General features: G+C 38.8%; 1 protein-coding gene across 8 annotated transcripts in view; it reads left to right on the top strand.

Moving 5' to 3' along the window:
* fgd4a (FYVE, RhoGEF and PH domain containing 4a) overlaps positions 1-17838 on the top strand; it is a 54869-nt gene that overhangs the window by 11983 nt on the left and 25048 nt on the right. For 3 of the 8 annotated variants that reach the window (XM_027161496.2, XM_047822733.1, XM_047822732.1), the window contains exon 2: positions 15446-15532. The exons of 1 other annotated variant lie outside the window; for it this stretch is intronic. In XM_027161496.2, coding sequence (XP_027017297.2) covers positions 15446-15532 — 87 coding nt within the window. Of the gene's footprint in view, positions 1-5133; positions 5582-11201; positions 11349-15445; positions 15533-17838 lie in introns of those variants that run through there. 4 more of the 8 variants (XM_047822738.1, XM_047822740.1, XM_047822734.1 and 1 more) reach the window with 4 other exon arrangements.

Genomic DNA, 17838 nt, shown 5'->3' with positions numbered 1-17838 from the left:
TTGTTTGGATTTGTCATGACAAACTGTGGCCTGTGACGCAACTCTTTCAGTAAAATGCTATGACTGTGTTTAATCAATGAAAGTTCTTCCACATGGAGCAGTTATACTGTAGATAGAAGTTTGAGTGTGTTTTAAGAGAGGGAAGAAGTGTTTCAGAATCATGTGCTTATGTGGCACACTTAGACAAGACTCTAACAAACTAACTGTAATCTAGTATTCATCGGAATCTATAGAAAATGTAACCAGATGAGGAAATGGAAAAGCTCTCTCTCTTTATTTCTCTCTCTCTCTTTCTTTCTGTCTTTCTTTCTCTCACTCTCTCTCTCTCTCCCTTTCTCTCTCTTGTTCTCAGTGGACCCATTTTTAGACATGACAATATTTCATTAAATTGCTATTACAGTGTATTTATAATGATACTGCTCTCACGACTGGTAATATTATTATGTTCCCAGATGTGTTTCTTAAACCTGCAACTACTTATTTTCCTTATTTACTTAATTTGTGTTTTTTTATGTTCTATAAAAAAAACCAAACATTTGAATATATTTGTTCCATGGTGTCTGTGATTGATTATTAAGTAAGTTACTCATTTCAGTCTCAGTACCAAAAACATGTACTTAGCAACACACACACACACACACTTACACACACACCCACACCCACACACACACACACACACACACACTTACACACACACATTACCTCTCTCTCATTCTGCATTCCAGCACTTTCTCCTTGGAGATGTTATTGCAGAGTAATTACAGAACGATGCAGCTGTTGTTCACACGCAAAGGAAAAGGATCATTTATAAAAACTTTAAAATAATAAGTGCAGGCATTACTCTTTTAATCCCTTGTGAGTGTGTGGTTAAAGGTGCCAGCATTTGTTATAGTCAAGTAATGAAGCTGAAGTGGGCAGAGACACTCTGACTGATGCATGACTCACAGGTTTAGTCACATATGTCCTTTCTCTTCTCCTACATTCACTCACACTCATCCCTGAGGAATGTTAGTGTGATAGAGATAGTCAGCACCATATGACTATAAATCATAGTTAATTGTAAATTCATCTGGTTTGTGAGATTCATTCATTTTTGAGAATATGGTGAGGCAATTCTTAGTTTCTATGTGTCTGTATTTATGCAGGCTGTTGTAAAAATATCAGCGCCCTTCACTAGAACGAGCCACAATGTTAGAACAAATAAAATGAATTTTAATTTTCAATTTTTTTTTTAAAGAGACAGCTCGCCTTTCAGCTAACAAAATTTCTCATATATTGTGCTAAAAGTATTGACACCCCCCATTAATATTTACAGATAAATGTAAACATTCTGCCATCTTTTGAAGAAAATATATATTTAAGAGAATTTCTCTTTGACCATTTTCTGTTTTTCTTCCACATAAATGTTGTAAGCTGCCTTTAATCATTGGTCCATTGAGGGTGTTTTGCCTCAAATTGTTGAGCATCTCTTGTGAAGGTTGAATGAACTCTCAGGACATGTCATTGTGGAGGATAAAACTTGACCATAAATAATGAAGTGCTACGTTATTCTTACAAATCAAAATATCAGCCAAATCAGGTTAGAAATTATTGCAAGGACACAACATTAATGTTCTGCAATCACCCCTTGAATCCTGATGATATTAAAGACCACATTGTTTTGTTCAGGTCTGTAAACTCCATGTGCATCCAGAGTATTGCGACATCCACTAGGGGGCAGGGTAGGGTTTATTTATTGCAGGCTGATAAATAGGAGGAATAATTGTGTGTGTGTGTGTGTGTGTGTGTGTGTGTGTGTGTGTGTGTGTGTGTGTGTGTGTGTGTATATGAGATGACCTATGTATTATAAATGAATTAATAAATTAATACACATTAAAGACCCTGTGCTTATTTCACTACAGTGAAAGGTGAATACTTTAATGTAGCGCTGCCTTCAGCTCTGTTCTTTTCCTCTTGCTTTGTGTATTGATTCTGGTACGGGTGTGTGTTGGCTGTCCATAGGGATTTATTTCTGCCTTCTGCTCCTCTCCTGTGTGTGTGTGTGTGTGTGTGTGTGTGTGTGTGTGTGTGTGTGTGTGTGTGTGTGTGTGTGTGTGTGTGTATGTGTGTGTGTGTGTCTGCTTTCTAAAGTTTAGAACATCTAGCGAATGTTACCTTAAAAAAAGCTACTTTCCGATTCCGATGTTTCTAACCGACAGCCTTTAATTACAGCTTTACTGTTCTGTTGCTTTGCAGTTTGGTGCTGAATCATAAGACTGATCGTGGTTGTGCTTATAAAGGGGCGACATCTGTAAACGTCTGTGAAAATGCTGAAAGACTTTATCCCAATAACAGCAGTAAATTGAGATGTGACAGCGCATGGGTTAAGACTCACACAACAGCATTTTAAAATTTGACTCTATATTTATTTTAAGCTGGAATTAAGACCTTTTATAAACAGTTGGCTGAGAATGTCTTTCTTTCTGGCTGAATATTCAGTCATTTGCTACAACGGCTTATTTCCTCATGCCGTGTGATTCCAGTGTGTCTTAAACGGCATGCCAAATGTTTAAATAGACAATGTACTCATTGTCACACATATAGTCACTTTTTGATGTATTGGAGTGATTCTTTAACCACAACCCTGTGTCACAAGCTTGCATTAATAGTTCTGTATGTTTTAAATCTAGTGTCGATATCTGTGGCCTTGTAGCGTAGAAGCTGGCTTATCTGAATAGATGCAAATCCATCATTTACTGAGGTTTGATCTGACTCGTGGAGTGAAAATTATTCTAAATGCCAGGCGCTACCTCCATAATAAAGCCACCAGACCCCTGTAAATGAAGCTTGTGATTAAGCAGGGATGGGTTTTGTCCAGTTGCTACTGCAATGGCATGTGACGTTTGTCCAGCTGCAGTGGGGCCCCTGAGGGTCGTGTGTGTGTGTGTGTGTGTGTGTGTGTGTGTGTGTGTGTGTGTGTGTGTGTGTAGCCTGAGTAACCATTAATATAAGAATAACTGTTTAGAGAATCACAGAAAAGATTAATCACAGTCTTTAAAACTTTTGTAACTTTACTTAAGATTACTTCAGATAAATTGTGTGATAAATTCTCTCTCTCTCTCTCTCTCTCTCTCTCTCTCTCTCTCTCTCTCTCTCTCTCTCTCTATATATATCTCTCTCTCTCTCTCTCTCTATCTCTCTCTCTCTCTCTCTCTCTCTCTCTCTCTCTCTCTCTCTCTCTCTCTCTCTCTCTCTCTCTCTCTCTCTCTCTCTCTCTCTCTCTCTCTGGCCCTGAGCAAAAAGCTGAGTGTGTGATTGTGTGGCCATGAGTAGAGCAAATCCAAACCCAAGCCATCTTATTTGTTTCACGAAACGTTTTATGTTACTGTTTTGACTACCATGCCAAGGTCATTGTGAGACTGTGCCATAACATTTTATTTCTATTCAAAAACAAATGAATTCTTCATCACGAAAAATTCTTTGCAAGAAGACAGTCTTTATTTACTGCCGGTCATTTTTGCGTGCACAACAGCAGCCCATACAGAGCTAATTAAACAGGAAGTAAAGTGCCATCTTGATGGGGTGATTAACGTAATTGATCTTTCTTTTCAATCTGATAGACAAGAAGGCTATCGTTTGAATCAGAAGAAATATCAGTTCAGACAGATATAAAGACCTCGTTAACAGATACTGTGTTTGCTCCGATGCTCAAGAGGTAATTAATGTGCTCAGTAGGCTTGACGGAATTATGTCGTCGTCCCAGAATCTAACACAGTGAGAATCTAACACATTTCAGGATGGTTAAAACCAGAAACTGTTCTGTTTTCATATGCCTTTAAAATGTCAGTAAACTCAGCTTGAAGATCACATTACTTTCAACTTACAAGTAAAGAAATTGGATTCATTTAGGTTTCATTTTTAAAAACATATACATTTGAGTTCAATGTCCAAATCCTGTCATGACATTCATATATTCATTTCCTACCGCTTATCCAAACCTCTCGGGTCACGGGGAGCCTGTGCCTATCTCAGGCGTCATCAGGCATCGAGGCTGGACAGAGTGCCAACCCATCGCAGGGCTCACACACACACTCTCTTTCACTCACACACCCACACACTACGGACAATTTTTCCAGAGATGCCAATCAACCTACCATGCATGTCTTTGGACCGGGAATCGAACCCCCAGCCCTGGAGATGTGAGGCAAACGTGCTAACCACTAAGCCACCGTGCCCCCTCCTGTCATAACAGTTGGAAAAGAAATAAATGTACATGCTTTACACAATGTACAAATTGTCCCACCATTCTCACAGACTTAACTAATGAGCTACCATTGAATCAAATATTGTTATTATTTCCAGAGCAGGCATCATAAACGTTTAATGATAAGGGTGCCAATAATTCTCAAAAAAAAAAAATTGTGCTACTAAAAATGCATCATGTTTTTGAAACATTTATTGTATGTTGTTTTGTTTTGTTTTTTTGCTCATTTACACAATAGCAATTATTCTGGAAGCACTGGATGTATCTAGAACTGAAGCACATCTTCAGCAAATCTGCTTGTGTTTATTTTTGTGCTGAACATTCAACTTGTAAGTAAAAGATGATGACAGACTGTTCAGATCTTTTGAAGGCCTTTAATTAATCTGTGGCGTGGCATAAATATATGGTGCGTATTAAAGCATTTGAAGTTTTCACTCAGGGCTTTGGGTTAAACGATGGAAGCATGAGAATTGTGTAGGTGGCCACTTTAGGTGGCCTCTTGCTTCGACGTCATTCTCTAACCCTCCCCCACTAATCCTTCATTCATCTGCATCCCCCATCCCCTCATCTCTCTCTCTCTCTCTCTCTCTCTCTCTCTCTCTCTCTCTGTCCCCACCCTGCCGGCATGTGTCACATGGCTTAGGAATACACTCCAGTTGAACGAGACAGACTGATTTGCATGCTGTGTTGGAAGATGGACACTGTGATCAGTTAGCACATGGACACGGTCATCTTCTGAATGCCGCTGTCTACACTCTCTCTACCTTTCTCTCTCATTCTGCTTCCTCCCTCCTGCACTTCAGCTCCCCCCTCTTTCTTTTCTACTGGCAGATGATATCCTCGGGTTTCCTCCCTGTTTGCTGGTCCTCCCTCGATCAGCATAATAGACCTGATTGTCAATGCGACACACACACACACACACTCACATGCTGGCACCCAAAGAATGAGGGATTGACGCAAGGACAGAGCAACTGCCGTTTCCCTGACATATGCTTTCTCTCTGTTGGAATGTGATTATATCCATGGGTTATTGAGAGAGCTCGAAAAGAGTCTGAGGCTGAAGAAGGGAAAACCGAGGGAAAGCGAGAGACCTGGCAGAGCAATGTGTGTGTGAGGGAAGAGAGAGAGAGAGAGAGAGAGAGAGAGAGAGAGAGAGAGAGAGAGAAGGGGAAGGAAGCAAGGAGGATGCACTGAGGGAAGCGAGAACGTGAGGAACAGATTGCATAGACGCTTTTTGTCCAGGCGTGACTCTTTGGATAAGAACAGGCGCTCAAGTAACTACAACTCATTCACTCAATCCAGCAGCTGTCATACGGATTACAAGAGGACTCGTGTAAGGTCAGTGCTTTTTTTTCTGTGATCCGGTCAGCAGGGCTGTGGCTGGGGGGCTGGGAAGCCGGGGCCACCGCTGCACATCACCCAGGATTCCTCTAATTAGCTTCACTTCTTCTAATTATCCCTGATTTGATCAAGACTGATAAAATGTGTCTGGTTTGTTGTGTTCTCATTATAGAAATTGAGCTAAGGGGCTAATAATGAACGGAGGAAATCTTTGTATCTGTGTGTGTGTGTGTGTGTGTGCGTGCGTGTGTGTGTGTGTGTGTTTGAAAAGGGGGAGAGAGAAGGACTGTCACTCATGGGTTTTAAATGAATAATGTTGTGATATGATAATGGATTTGGTGTAGCTTTTGTCTGATTTTGTGTGACTGAGAGTGTATCTGTGGGCGTGAGAGAGAGAGAGAGAGAGAGAGAGAGAGAGAGAGAGAGAGAGAGAGAGAGAGAGAGAGAGAGCACCATGCAACCACTAAATTAAAGTTCCAGTTATAAGTAGCATAAGGGGAAATTGCTCATTAAAGTGCACAATCACACACTCTAGTACAGGTGTACTAGATATATCATGTATACCAGCATGTCCTACAGTATTATCTCGTATACTAACTTTTCACTGGCTTACTCTCCTTAGAAGTAAATAAAATTAGTTTATTAGTACAGTCCTGGGAAAGTCTGGTGGCCTTAGTTATACTGTGAGGTATGATGTGATAAATGACATAAGAAGTCCACATGGAAGTGTACTTGATCCCACTTCTGTTAGCTTGTGCAGAAATCCTGACAAATCCAACACACATTTCCTTTACATAATGTAACCACTAACATATCGACGTAACATACATTCATCATTTATTAATGAATAATTAAGCATTAATGTCATAACCATCATAAATGTCTACCGAATGCCATTAATGATTTTCTTCATGAACACATGATACAAATTTCAGTCACCTTCAGACCTGTAACCTTCCGTAACCTTTCATCAGTAGGAGTCATACAGTAGCTGTCAGGTACAAAAGGAAAAATATAATCAGTGAATTTCAATTCTGAAAACCATGTTGTTGTGAGTGAGGCATATTTTTTGTATCAGGAAAAGAAAAGCTTATGTGGTGTATTGTGGTATATTTTTACCTTACGCTGTTGAATTTTTGATTCTGATTGGTCAGAAGATCTTGATCAGTTTTCCCTAACAGCGAGGCTCTGACAGTAGTACAGCTGCATCATTTTAATATATTATTGTTTCTATAGAAACTTCAGCTAAACTTATGCAAAAAAAAACATTAGGTTTTGATATGGTGAAGTTTTCTGTCAGGAGAGGTTTATCTAGCATTTTGGAAGGAGTCAACATTGTAAGTTTGCTGATGTAGGAAAAGCTTCAGGGTGAAGTGCTTTGCAGTTTTTCAGTAACGTGACTTGATATTCTAAAAAAAGGACAAAGACAAAAATGTGGGAACAACTGTTTATAGCTGATGTTTCCATATATGGCATTCCCACAATTTTAGCTGTAAGTATAAATGGATGAAAACTATGACTACACTCACCGTCCACTTAGTTAGGAAGACCTGTACGCTTACTCATTTATGCAGCATGGCATATAACATCATGCAGATGCAGGTCAAGAGCTTCTGTTAATGTTCACCTCAAACACATTAGGAAATATGTGATCTCTGTGACTTTGGCATGGTTCTAGGTACCAGATGTACTGGTTTAAGTATTCTGAGCTCCTGGAATTTTAAACTTGATATTAGTGTTGAATGAGTTGCTGTTGTAAATGAGGGATGAAATACATTAAGATGCATGGCTATCGGAAAAAAGAATAAACCACATAGTGTTGATTATTACCTCACGTATCATCTGTAGTTGCTGATTTGTCCTTCGTTTATCTCGTTTTTGTATATAAGATCATATTACTTGGGAGATGTGATCATCAGTTTGCATGAGGAAAAGCAAAAACAAAAAAAAGGGAAGGGCATTTATAGAAAATCTTCACTAACCCCCACACTCCACCTATTCAAGTCATATTTGCAAGTTCTTGGAGCCATTCTTAGTCTGAACAACTTCCCTTTTCAACATTTCTCCTTGTATTCTGTGAAACATTTCCACATCTTCACCCAGTGTGAGAAGGAAGTCTTGAAATGTGTCTTGGGTCAGTGTTTTTTGTGTGAAGCTTTCCAGTTACTTTGGTTTCAATACACTAAGCAACAAATCTACAAGCAAAAATATAGAGGATCTAACATGTAAAAGCAATTAGGCCAAATTATTTGTTTAGTGTTGCTCTGAGAGAGACAATATTTCCTAAAGAACACTCAGTGATTTGTTTTCATGTAACACACAAACTGACTGACGATCCGCAGAGTATTGATGGATTCAATATAACAAACTGTTGCAGTATATAAATATTAGTGAAGTGTACCCGTGTTATATGTTTTATACAGAATATCAGCTCTCTGTTTGTCCTGTCAAATAGTGGGCAGGAAGCAGGAAGCTCCAGGTGCCCAGGTTTGATCCAGAGAGCTACAGCTCCTTACATAAGAGCACTTCAATTCTGCGAGCACTGAACACCGAGACAGTTTCATTTTCTTTCACTTGCCAGAGTATGCAGTTCTCATGAGTCAGTTCAATGGAAGTAAAGAAAGAAAAGTTCATTTTTGTTCTTTATTCTAGTCGTTTGATGACAATTTATTTGTCTTCCATGACAATTTTTAGGTGCATGTTTAGTGTAGTTTTTTTTAACCACTGCTATTCATAGCAATTATTATTGCTGTATTATTGTACCTCGTCCTACCTCAGCCACATGTATGTGGTGCTTGCATGTTCCCCCTGTTTTCTCTGGGATTTCCTCTGGGTAGTTAGTGTTGGATGGATGGATGGTTTTTCCATATGGTTATATGAATAATATATGATTCTCTATGTCATGTGTGAATGAAAGGGGGATCTATTTTACTTTTATTTTACTTTATTCTTATTTTTTTTAAAAATAAAAAAAAAAGATGACAGACTTGCAAAAAACGGGTTGTGAGTCAGAGAGCTGATTTTATCGTCTGTGGTTTTACACTAAAGCTCATGATTAATATTAGAGATTCCACATGGTTCATTGAGTAATCTGCTGAAACCCAGTCCTACATAAGCCAACAAATGGAAATGATTTTTCCGTCAAAATAATTTTAAAAAAGTATTTTTTTTTCACTATACTGCACTCTGTTGTTAGTGAGAGTTTGTCAAATGTACAACTGCATGAAATCAACCCTGTTGTTTATGGAGGTGTTCTCATTCTATACAAGCAGTCCTTCTCTCACACGCTCGGGACATACATGTGGCAAAGAAGGAAAACAAAGACATATTTAGATAGATTTATAGGTCAGTGTATTTTCAGTACTTGTTAAATCACATAGGAGTGTTGTACAGAGTCAGTGTGGTGTCTGGAATTAAAAGCGATAAATGAATGCTGGGAGACTGAGAGAACGTGGGGGGGGGTTGTGTGTATGTGTGTGTGTGTGTGTGTGTGTGTGTGTGTGAGAGAGAGAGAGAGAGAGAGAGAGAGAGAGAGAGCACATATCTATATTTTTATTTTACTTTGTTACAGCCAGAAGAAGAAGCCTTTATTTTGTCACATATATATTACAGCACAGAGAAATTTTTTCTTCACATATTTTTGAAGGTTGGGGTCAGAACACAGGCTCAGCCATGATACAGCTCCCATGGAGCAGAGAGGGTTAAGGGCCTTGCTCAAGGGCTCAACAGTGGCAGCTTGGCAGTGCTGGGGTTTGAACCCCGATCATCCAGTCAACAACTCAATTTTGTTAACCACTGTCCCATATGAAATGTGAGGTCAGGAGTTGGCAAAGTATGACAGAGAAAAAGACAGACAGTGAAATTATGATAGTATTTTTTATTTATTTTTATTTATTTATTTTTCTCTTTTATTGTTTTTTACCCGGACAGATATTTATACCTTTCAGTCTGTGATTAATTCTGCTTTTATGTTGCTAACTTCAGAAAATTATACGGTAGATAATCACAGCAGAGGAAGTGCTGCCTGTGGCCTTTTATTAAAAAAAAACTTACTTTTATTGTCAGTGATGATTTTGTTAGATTTGGTACATGGATCGGTATTAACCTGATACCTGCAGAAAATGGTGGATTGGATATCGGAGGAAAAATCTGATTCTGTACCCATTGGCTTGATTGTGGGAGCACAGTGGATTAGTGGTTTGCACGTTTACCTCACACCTCCATCTGTGTGATCGATCGATTATGTCAAGTGTTTGTAAATGTTCTCCCCATGCTTCAGCAGTTTCCTCTCGGTTCTTGTGACTTGTGATATAGGCTGATTGGCATCTCTAAACTGCCTGTAGTGTGTTCATATATTATTTTTGTATTTTTTTTAAATATTAAATGATATATTTTACTGCAATCCTATAGTTTTTCTATTTTTATTATATTTTTATGACGGAAAACCATGTCACTGCACATTGTACTGTATATGTGTGAGTGTGTAGAAAAATGTCCCCTGCAGTAGGACGGCACATATAAGGCGTCCTCCACCTTGTACCATGAGTCCCATTGGACCATTTGTAGGACAAGTGGTACAGAAGGTGGATGAATGGATGGAGCCTGATGGGAAGAGCTTGCATTGTACTGGATATTGTATAGTTTAATGAGTTTCCTCATACATGTTTTACAAAATTCGACAAATGGAAAAATTCTTCAGTTAATGTTAAAGCTGAAGGTGACTCTACTGCACAGGTGTAACCAGATGGACCCTGCAACAGCTTTAAGTGTCCAGTATTACCAGCTTGTGTTAATGAAAGTTGTTGTTCTTCCGGCTCTCTGTGTTCATGGTTGCCACAGCAACTTGTCGTTTTGGCACAGGTTTTACGTCGGATGCTCTTCCTGACAGAGATAGACAAAAAACAAACAAATACAGAGGAGAAACAAACAAACGTACAAACAGGACAAACAAACAGGAGAAACAAACACATGAGAAAGAAACAAAAAAACAAACACATGAGAAAGAAACAAAAAGAAAGAAACAAAGAAAGAAAGAGGAACAAACAAGCATGCTTGATGTTTGGCAAACTGTTCTGTCCATAACACACTCAGATGTGAGAATCACACGTACACACACGCACACACACACACACACGCACCATAATTTCACTATGAACATTATGTTTGTTTTTTTGACTCATTGTGGTTAGAGGTGTAGTATTATTTGTGAGGTGTAAGACACTATAATAATGTCATTTTAACATTTATCACTTATTAACAAGTTTTTTTTATTTATTATAATTTTCCTCATTATACCCTCTTATAAATGAGTGATTCAGTACAGGACATCAGACTTTTTACCCTGTAGATTCTTTTTATTTATGAATCTCTAACCTTTCTGCCACATTTATATTTAAATGTCAGTATAAATGAAAGGATTTGAATCTCAATCCTCAATACTGTGTTTTTGTAAACGGAAACAATGACATAAATTCGCCGATGCGCAGTAATTCTGAATGTTCTGGTGTGAATGAGGGTCAGTAAATATATTTATATGTCTTAGTAGGCACACGCACGCACACACATACGCACATACACAATGAGACACACCCACAAGCTTCAGCACTTCACACACTCCACACTGCAGCTGCACTCTTTTTCTCAAAGTATGCATCATAAAGTTTTTGCAAAGTCCATACAACATCCTCACATCTCTTGAGCCGAGTCGTTCAGATGGCTAAGCCTCTGAGAGGAAACTTAAGAAGAGAAACCAGGCTACGAGCAGGTAGTTCAGTCTTATTTGTACACGTAATATTCAGCTTTTTGTAGTTACAGAGTAACTCAGAAGCAGAACTTTGATTGTTGGCTTACAGAAGTGAATCTCATTTATGTGTTTAAGGCTTTTGAAATGAAAGTGACAGTTGATTTCTTGCTAAAATCTAAGCATGCATGTGGTCTATTATCTACACCTGCTATCATTTTTGTTATAGTTTTTTCACACTATAACCCTGGGTTATCCTAAATTACTTTAACCAGGTGAACATTTAATCCTGGCTCTCCGTAATCTGACGTTTCGCACTGTACATTTCTAAACCCTGGCTTAACATATTATTTTTGCATATTTGCCCCATCAACAACCATGACTAAATAAATGCATCATGTGGCCACTTGTGTGTGTGTGTGTGTGTGTGTGTGTGTGTGTGTGTGTGTGTGTGTGTGTGTGTGTGTGTGTGTGTGTTATTTGCACATTAAGTTAAAATTACAATGGGGTAGCTCTGAAGCTGCGCTGTCCCAAATATTAAGTTATATAATAAGTTAATTAGTGATAGAGATAGGCACAGGCTCCCCGTGACCCGAGAAGTTCGGATAAGCAGTAGAAAATGAGTAGCCACATATTCAATATTTGGCTTTGTAAGCCTTCTGAAGTGCACACAAGGAAAGAAAACAAAGGTGTTATGTAATTACAAGAATGGTTAAATTTCTGATGGGTCTAACACCGATACATTTGCCAAAACAATCCAGGGATAACACTGCAAAAGTGCTTTCATAACCCTGGGTATAATCTGGGTTTTAAAAAAAAAAAACACTGCTGATTAATATTCTAAATCACAAGTGTGCAATATTTCCTCTACCCAGGTATAAAAACAGGTATTAGAACAACAATAAGCCCTTATCTTATTAACAAGTCATGTGGCAGCAGCACAGTGTATAAAACCATATGGTTACAGGTGAATGGTTTCAGTTCATGTTCACTTCAATCATCAGAATGGGGAACAAACGTGACATAGGTGACTTGTTGGTGGCAGATGAGATAGTTTCAATATTTTAGAAAACCTTGTTTATTGTGCTGGTTTTCAAGCACAACAGTTTCTGCAGACACGGCAGTGCTCCAGCTGTAAATGATGATGAGAGGGATGAAGGAAAATAGCCTATTAATAGCCTGTTCCTATTAAAGTGGTCAATGAGTGTATAATGTATTCATGTCATCATTTGTGTGACTGTAAATTATGTAGCATTAGAGTAGTGAATTGAAGTTCATTGTAGGCTCATAAGAACATTTTGCACTTTTTTTTTTGCCCATTGGTACTTGGGTTTTGCTCACATCAGTTCAACAGTTCATTGTTTTCCAGACCACAGCATGTTCATAAACCCCACCACGCTTTTGTTCTCGTCCCCACAGCCGAGCGTTTGACGCCATACAACTAAACCACACAGCACTGAGAAATGACACCATGATCTTCATGTCATTGCTGTCTCTTTCACACTGTTCTGTTCAAACCTGACACATGACAGTGTACCTCATCTCTCTAATTTCTCTCTGATACCTCTTGTACCTCTTGCTGCCATGGAAACACATATCCATGGTAACCGTGTCACTGCCTCTTTGGTGTGTGTTTGGAATGCAGGGCAGTTTGGATGGTCCACAATTACACCATGGTGAAGTGAACTTGTTTCATGAGCTCAAACGTGTAAAGCTACACATGGTACACTCACACTCGCTCTCTCTCTCTCTCTCTCTCTCTCTCTCTCTCACACACACACACACACACACACACACACACACACACACACACACACACACACACACACACACACACTCTCTCACTCTCTCTTGTTCACATCACACTTAAAGGCAAACATATGCATCCATCTTTATTTATCTAATTTTATTATCATTATTATTTTTATTTCATTATGTGTGCATGTGTGTAAACAGTGTACAGTGTACTCTTTCAGGAGATCTGCTGATGATCTTTCAGGAGATCTGCTGTCTAGTGTCAGAGATAATGAACCACACATGCACGTGCTCATGTGCGCACACACAGACACACACAGACTCAAAGACACACACACACACTTCTGTTTAAACATTCTTTTAGTTAATAAAAGTATTGATTTACAAGATTTCTTTCCCCACTCATGTACATTGTAGGGGTGTTTGTGTGATGTGAGGATTTGTCTGGTTCCAAGAGTTTTTTTTAATTAATATAAAAACTAATAATAAACTACTTTTAATAGTTTTTTTATTCAAAAACTACTTTAAAAAAATAATAAACATTCTTATCCAATAAAAAAAAACCCTCAGATATTCTCCTACAAGCTCACTTGGTACTAGACTAAGAATAGTTTATAACTAAGATTATAAACAAGGTTTCTGTCTGGTTACTGTGGTTGAGGTCTGGGTAAGGTTACACTAATAATTAAATGTGTGTGTGTGGCTCCCCTTGACCCGAGAAGTTCGGATAAGCAGTAGAAAATGAATGAATGAATGAATGAAATCTCCGGAGAGCTTTAAGTTCCACAAAATCTTGGATTAGCTTTGCTGTGCAGCCAAATTCATTATTGTGGAGATTAATATATAAACTGTCCATCCAGCATTCTTGCACTACTTAATCCTGCAGACAGTGCACATACTTATCTGTTTATTGCTTCATCCTCTCTCTCTCTCTCTCAAATCCCCCATAACAGTTACATTACTTCATTTCAGGAAATAATATAATTATATGACTAAACGTATGTAGACACCTGGCACCATCCCCTAGGGCCAACACCAGGCCTCATGTTTCCATTTACATTTATGGCATTTGGCAGACACCCTTATCCAGAGCGACTTATATTTATCTCATTAATATATCCTCTTGTTAGGGGCCCAGGAGTGGCAGCTTGTTGGCCCTCGGATTCGAACTCATGACCAACACCTTAACCCCTGAGCTACCACGTCCCCAGATATGTTCAGTATATCTACTGTTGGGTACCTGTACAATATGCCCAGCACAATGGCATTTGAGAGTCAGTCACCGGAAAATGTGACTCAGATAATGATCAGTGAAAATAAATTAAATTGATTAAGCCTCCACTTTTAGACTACATTTTATATTTACTTTTAATCTCCACAACTCATGGGTACGTGTGTGTATGTGTGTGTGTGTGTGTGTGTGTGTGTGTGTGTGTGTGTGTGTGTGTGTATATGTGTGTGTGTACGTGTGTGTGTGTGTGTGTGTATGTGTGTGTGTACATGTGTGTACATGTGTGTGTCTGTGTACGTGTGTGTGTACGTACGTGTGTGTGTGTGTGAGTGCATGTGTGTGCGTGTGTGTATGCGTGTGTGTGTACGTGTGTGTGTGTACATGTGTACGTGTGTATGTGTGTGTGTGTGTGTGTGTGCGTGTGTGTGTGTGTGCGTGTGTGTGTGTGTGCGTGTGTGTGTGTGTGCGTGTGTGTGTGTGTGCGTGTGTGTGGGTGTGCGTGTGTGTGTGTGTGTGTACGTGTGCGTGTGTGTACGTGTGTATGTGTGTGTGTGTGTACGTGTGTATGTGTGTGTATGTGTGTGCGTGCATGTGTGTACGTGTGTGTGTACGTGTGTGTGTGCGTGTGTGTGTACGTGTGTGTGTGTGTACGTGTGTGTACGTGTGTGTGTGTGTGTACGTGTGTGTATGTGTGTGTGTGTGTGTGTGTGTGTGTGTACATGTACATGTACGTGTGTGTGTGTGTGTATACATGTGTGTGTGTACGAGTGTGTGTACACGAGTGTGTGTGTGTGTGTATGTGAGTCTGTACATGTGTGTACGTGTATGTGTACGTGTATGTGTGTCTGTACATGTGTGTACGTGTATGTGTACGTGTATGTGGACTTTTAATCTCCTCAACTCATGTGTACGTGTGTGTGTCTGTACGTGTGTACGTGTGTATGTGCGTGTGTGTGCGTGTACGAGTATGTGTGTAAAACACAAGTTTAAAGTTTGTTTGAAGCTTAACCAGTTGCATTGTGAAGCAACAGCCAAATTGTGAAATACTGAAGATCCTTTTTTTATTGAAGGTCCTAAGATATACAAACTAAAATTCTCAAGCAGTAAATCATGTCAGATTACATGTCTGTTACAGAGAGAGCAGGCAAGGCAAGCTGCTTCCACTCCAAATCCCTTGATGAAGATGAGGCTTGTGTGGGAGTGAAGATCGCAGAGGCACAAGGTAAATAATCTCATACAAACTCTTCCGTGTCTATCATCTTTCTCCTGTCGTATCAAAACCTCTCCATGAAGGCTTTATCACAGAGCAGTTTAAAAAATGTTGAAAATAAAATTTTAAATTGATTTTTTTTTCAAGAAAGAATGCACATGCCATTTTATCAGAGTACATTGCTATAAATTATGCCAACAACGTCTTATTTTCCTGTTAATAAAAGTAGAAAAGTCATCAAATTCATCTGGGGTGACTGACAGTTGACCAGGTGGTTCACACTCATTGATATACCCCTTTACCAATATTAGGCTGTTTTTTGGTTGTTTTTGCTTACAAAAAAGCCCCAGCCTTGCTTTTGGAGATTGTTTTCAGAAGTCTATTAATGTTTAATAAAATTTTTCAACAAAAAGTATGTATATTTTACTTAGCTAACAATGCCACTAATATTTTTTATGATGCCACAGAGAAGGACTGGCTGAAAATGACATAGAATACTGCGCATAATGTTGATCTGATATGAAAATATAACTGGTGTGAAACTGTTGCTTGTGCAGATAACCAAGTCTTGGTCGAAAAATATTTCATGACACTAATTACATCATACCAGTTTAAGTGAGGGGGAAAGCCTATGTTTTCCATCCATCCATTTTCTGTACCGTTTATCCCACCCATGGTCATGGGGAGTCTAGAGTCTGACTCAGGGCACAAGGCACGAGACACAAGGCACGGTCTGAGTACCAGTCAATTGCACACTCATCCATGGACAATTTAGAGATGCTGGTTAGCCTACAACTTGTGTCTTCCTACTGAGGGAGGAAACCAGAGTACCCAGAGGAAACCCTGAAGCATGGGTACAGTAGAACATGCCACCAAACCCCCAACCCCGGAAGTGTGAGGCAAATTAATATTTCGTTAAAAACACAATATAAGATAAACTAATAAGATAACCATTACTGATGTTTTTTGTTGCTTTGGGCAACATCTCTTTAGTAAGGTGAAAGGAAGAGCATTATTGGTGTTCAGTGCTCTCAGATCTGAAGTGCTCTCAAGTTTTCATTGGTCGCTGTGGAACAAATGAGTAATTTGTTAACGTATTACACAAAAAGAAATAGCTATTTTTAGTTAGAACATACTACTGGTGAAGGTACATTCATTGCTATTACATTTATGTCTACAGTTGACCTATACAGTGTGATATTCATAAAACAATAAAAAATAAACTGATGTTACGTTTTTGTTTTGTTTTTTCATTTCATTAATACTGTAATTTTACATATCATTCATTGTTTTATTTCAGTTTTATTTCCCACATGCCCTGTGTCATAGAGAACTAAACTTTGTATTTGTCAAGACTAGAAGATCACTTCCCTCTTAGTCATACTGAAAATGCAACTGACTTCACACACAAGCACATGCGTGTATCATTTGTATTTTGATTTTTGTTTTTTTTGCCATTTTACACAATCTATAATGTTCAATCCCAAAGTAGAGCGTGAGATATTTACGATTCGGACGTTTGAGCAGTGTTGGTGTTTATCTAAGCCTCATTAGGTTTCACTAAGCTTAAGATCATCATGAAGGAAATGAGTGAGTACAAGTAGAAGTGTTAGCACTCACTGTTAATAATAGAGCTCAGGTTTCCTGTGCAGAAGGTGTTATCAACCTCATTGACATATACCATTACTGGAAGATTGAATTAGGCACGTACATCTTCTCACAAGACATTGCTGTGGATAGTGTTGATATGGTAAGTTGTGTGGTAAAAGACGAATGATTTGAAATAGAACGTTTACATCACGTGTGTGTGTGTGTGTGTGTGTGTGTGTGTGTGTGTGTGTGTGTGTGTGTGTGTGTGTACATACAGACTTGGGACTGTCACTAGAGCATTAACTCTTCAGTGTATGGGTTAGCTCAAACAGCAACAATGAGACCTTTCCACTGGACCACCAGGAGGCACTTTGGGCCTGTTACTGATAATAAAAACTTACTTGAATGCAACAGACTATTTGAATGTTGTTGCTGAACATGTATGTGCCATCATGGCCACACTTTAGCATTTTCTACTGGCTACATTAGCATGATATTGCACCATGCTACAAAGCAAAAGTCTCATGAATATGACAATGAGCCAATCTTCCCAGTCACCAGGTCTGAATCCAGTGGAATTCCTTTGGGTTGTGTTGTATATGTAGCTATGTTATGCTCTGGTTACTGAGATTTTTACACAATTTTTCCCATTTTGATGTTGGATGTGAACATTCACTGAAGTTTGTTGTTGTGTATTGTGTATTACCTGCATGTTGTTATGTACTGTG

Source organism: Tachysurus fulvidraco, chromosome 13 (genome assembly GCF_022655615.1).
Source record: "Tachysurus fulvidraco isolate hzauxx_2018 chromosome 13, HZAU_PFXX_2.0, whole genome shotgun sequence".
Classification (NCBI taxonomy): Eukaryota; Metazoa; Chordata; class Actinopteri; order Siluriformes; family Bagridae; genus Tachysurus; species Tachysurus fulvidraco.
Note: the sequence above shows the minus strand (reverse complement) of the source record. Positions and strands in the feature narration are given on the sequence as shown.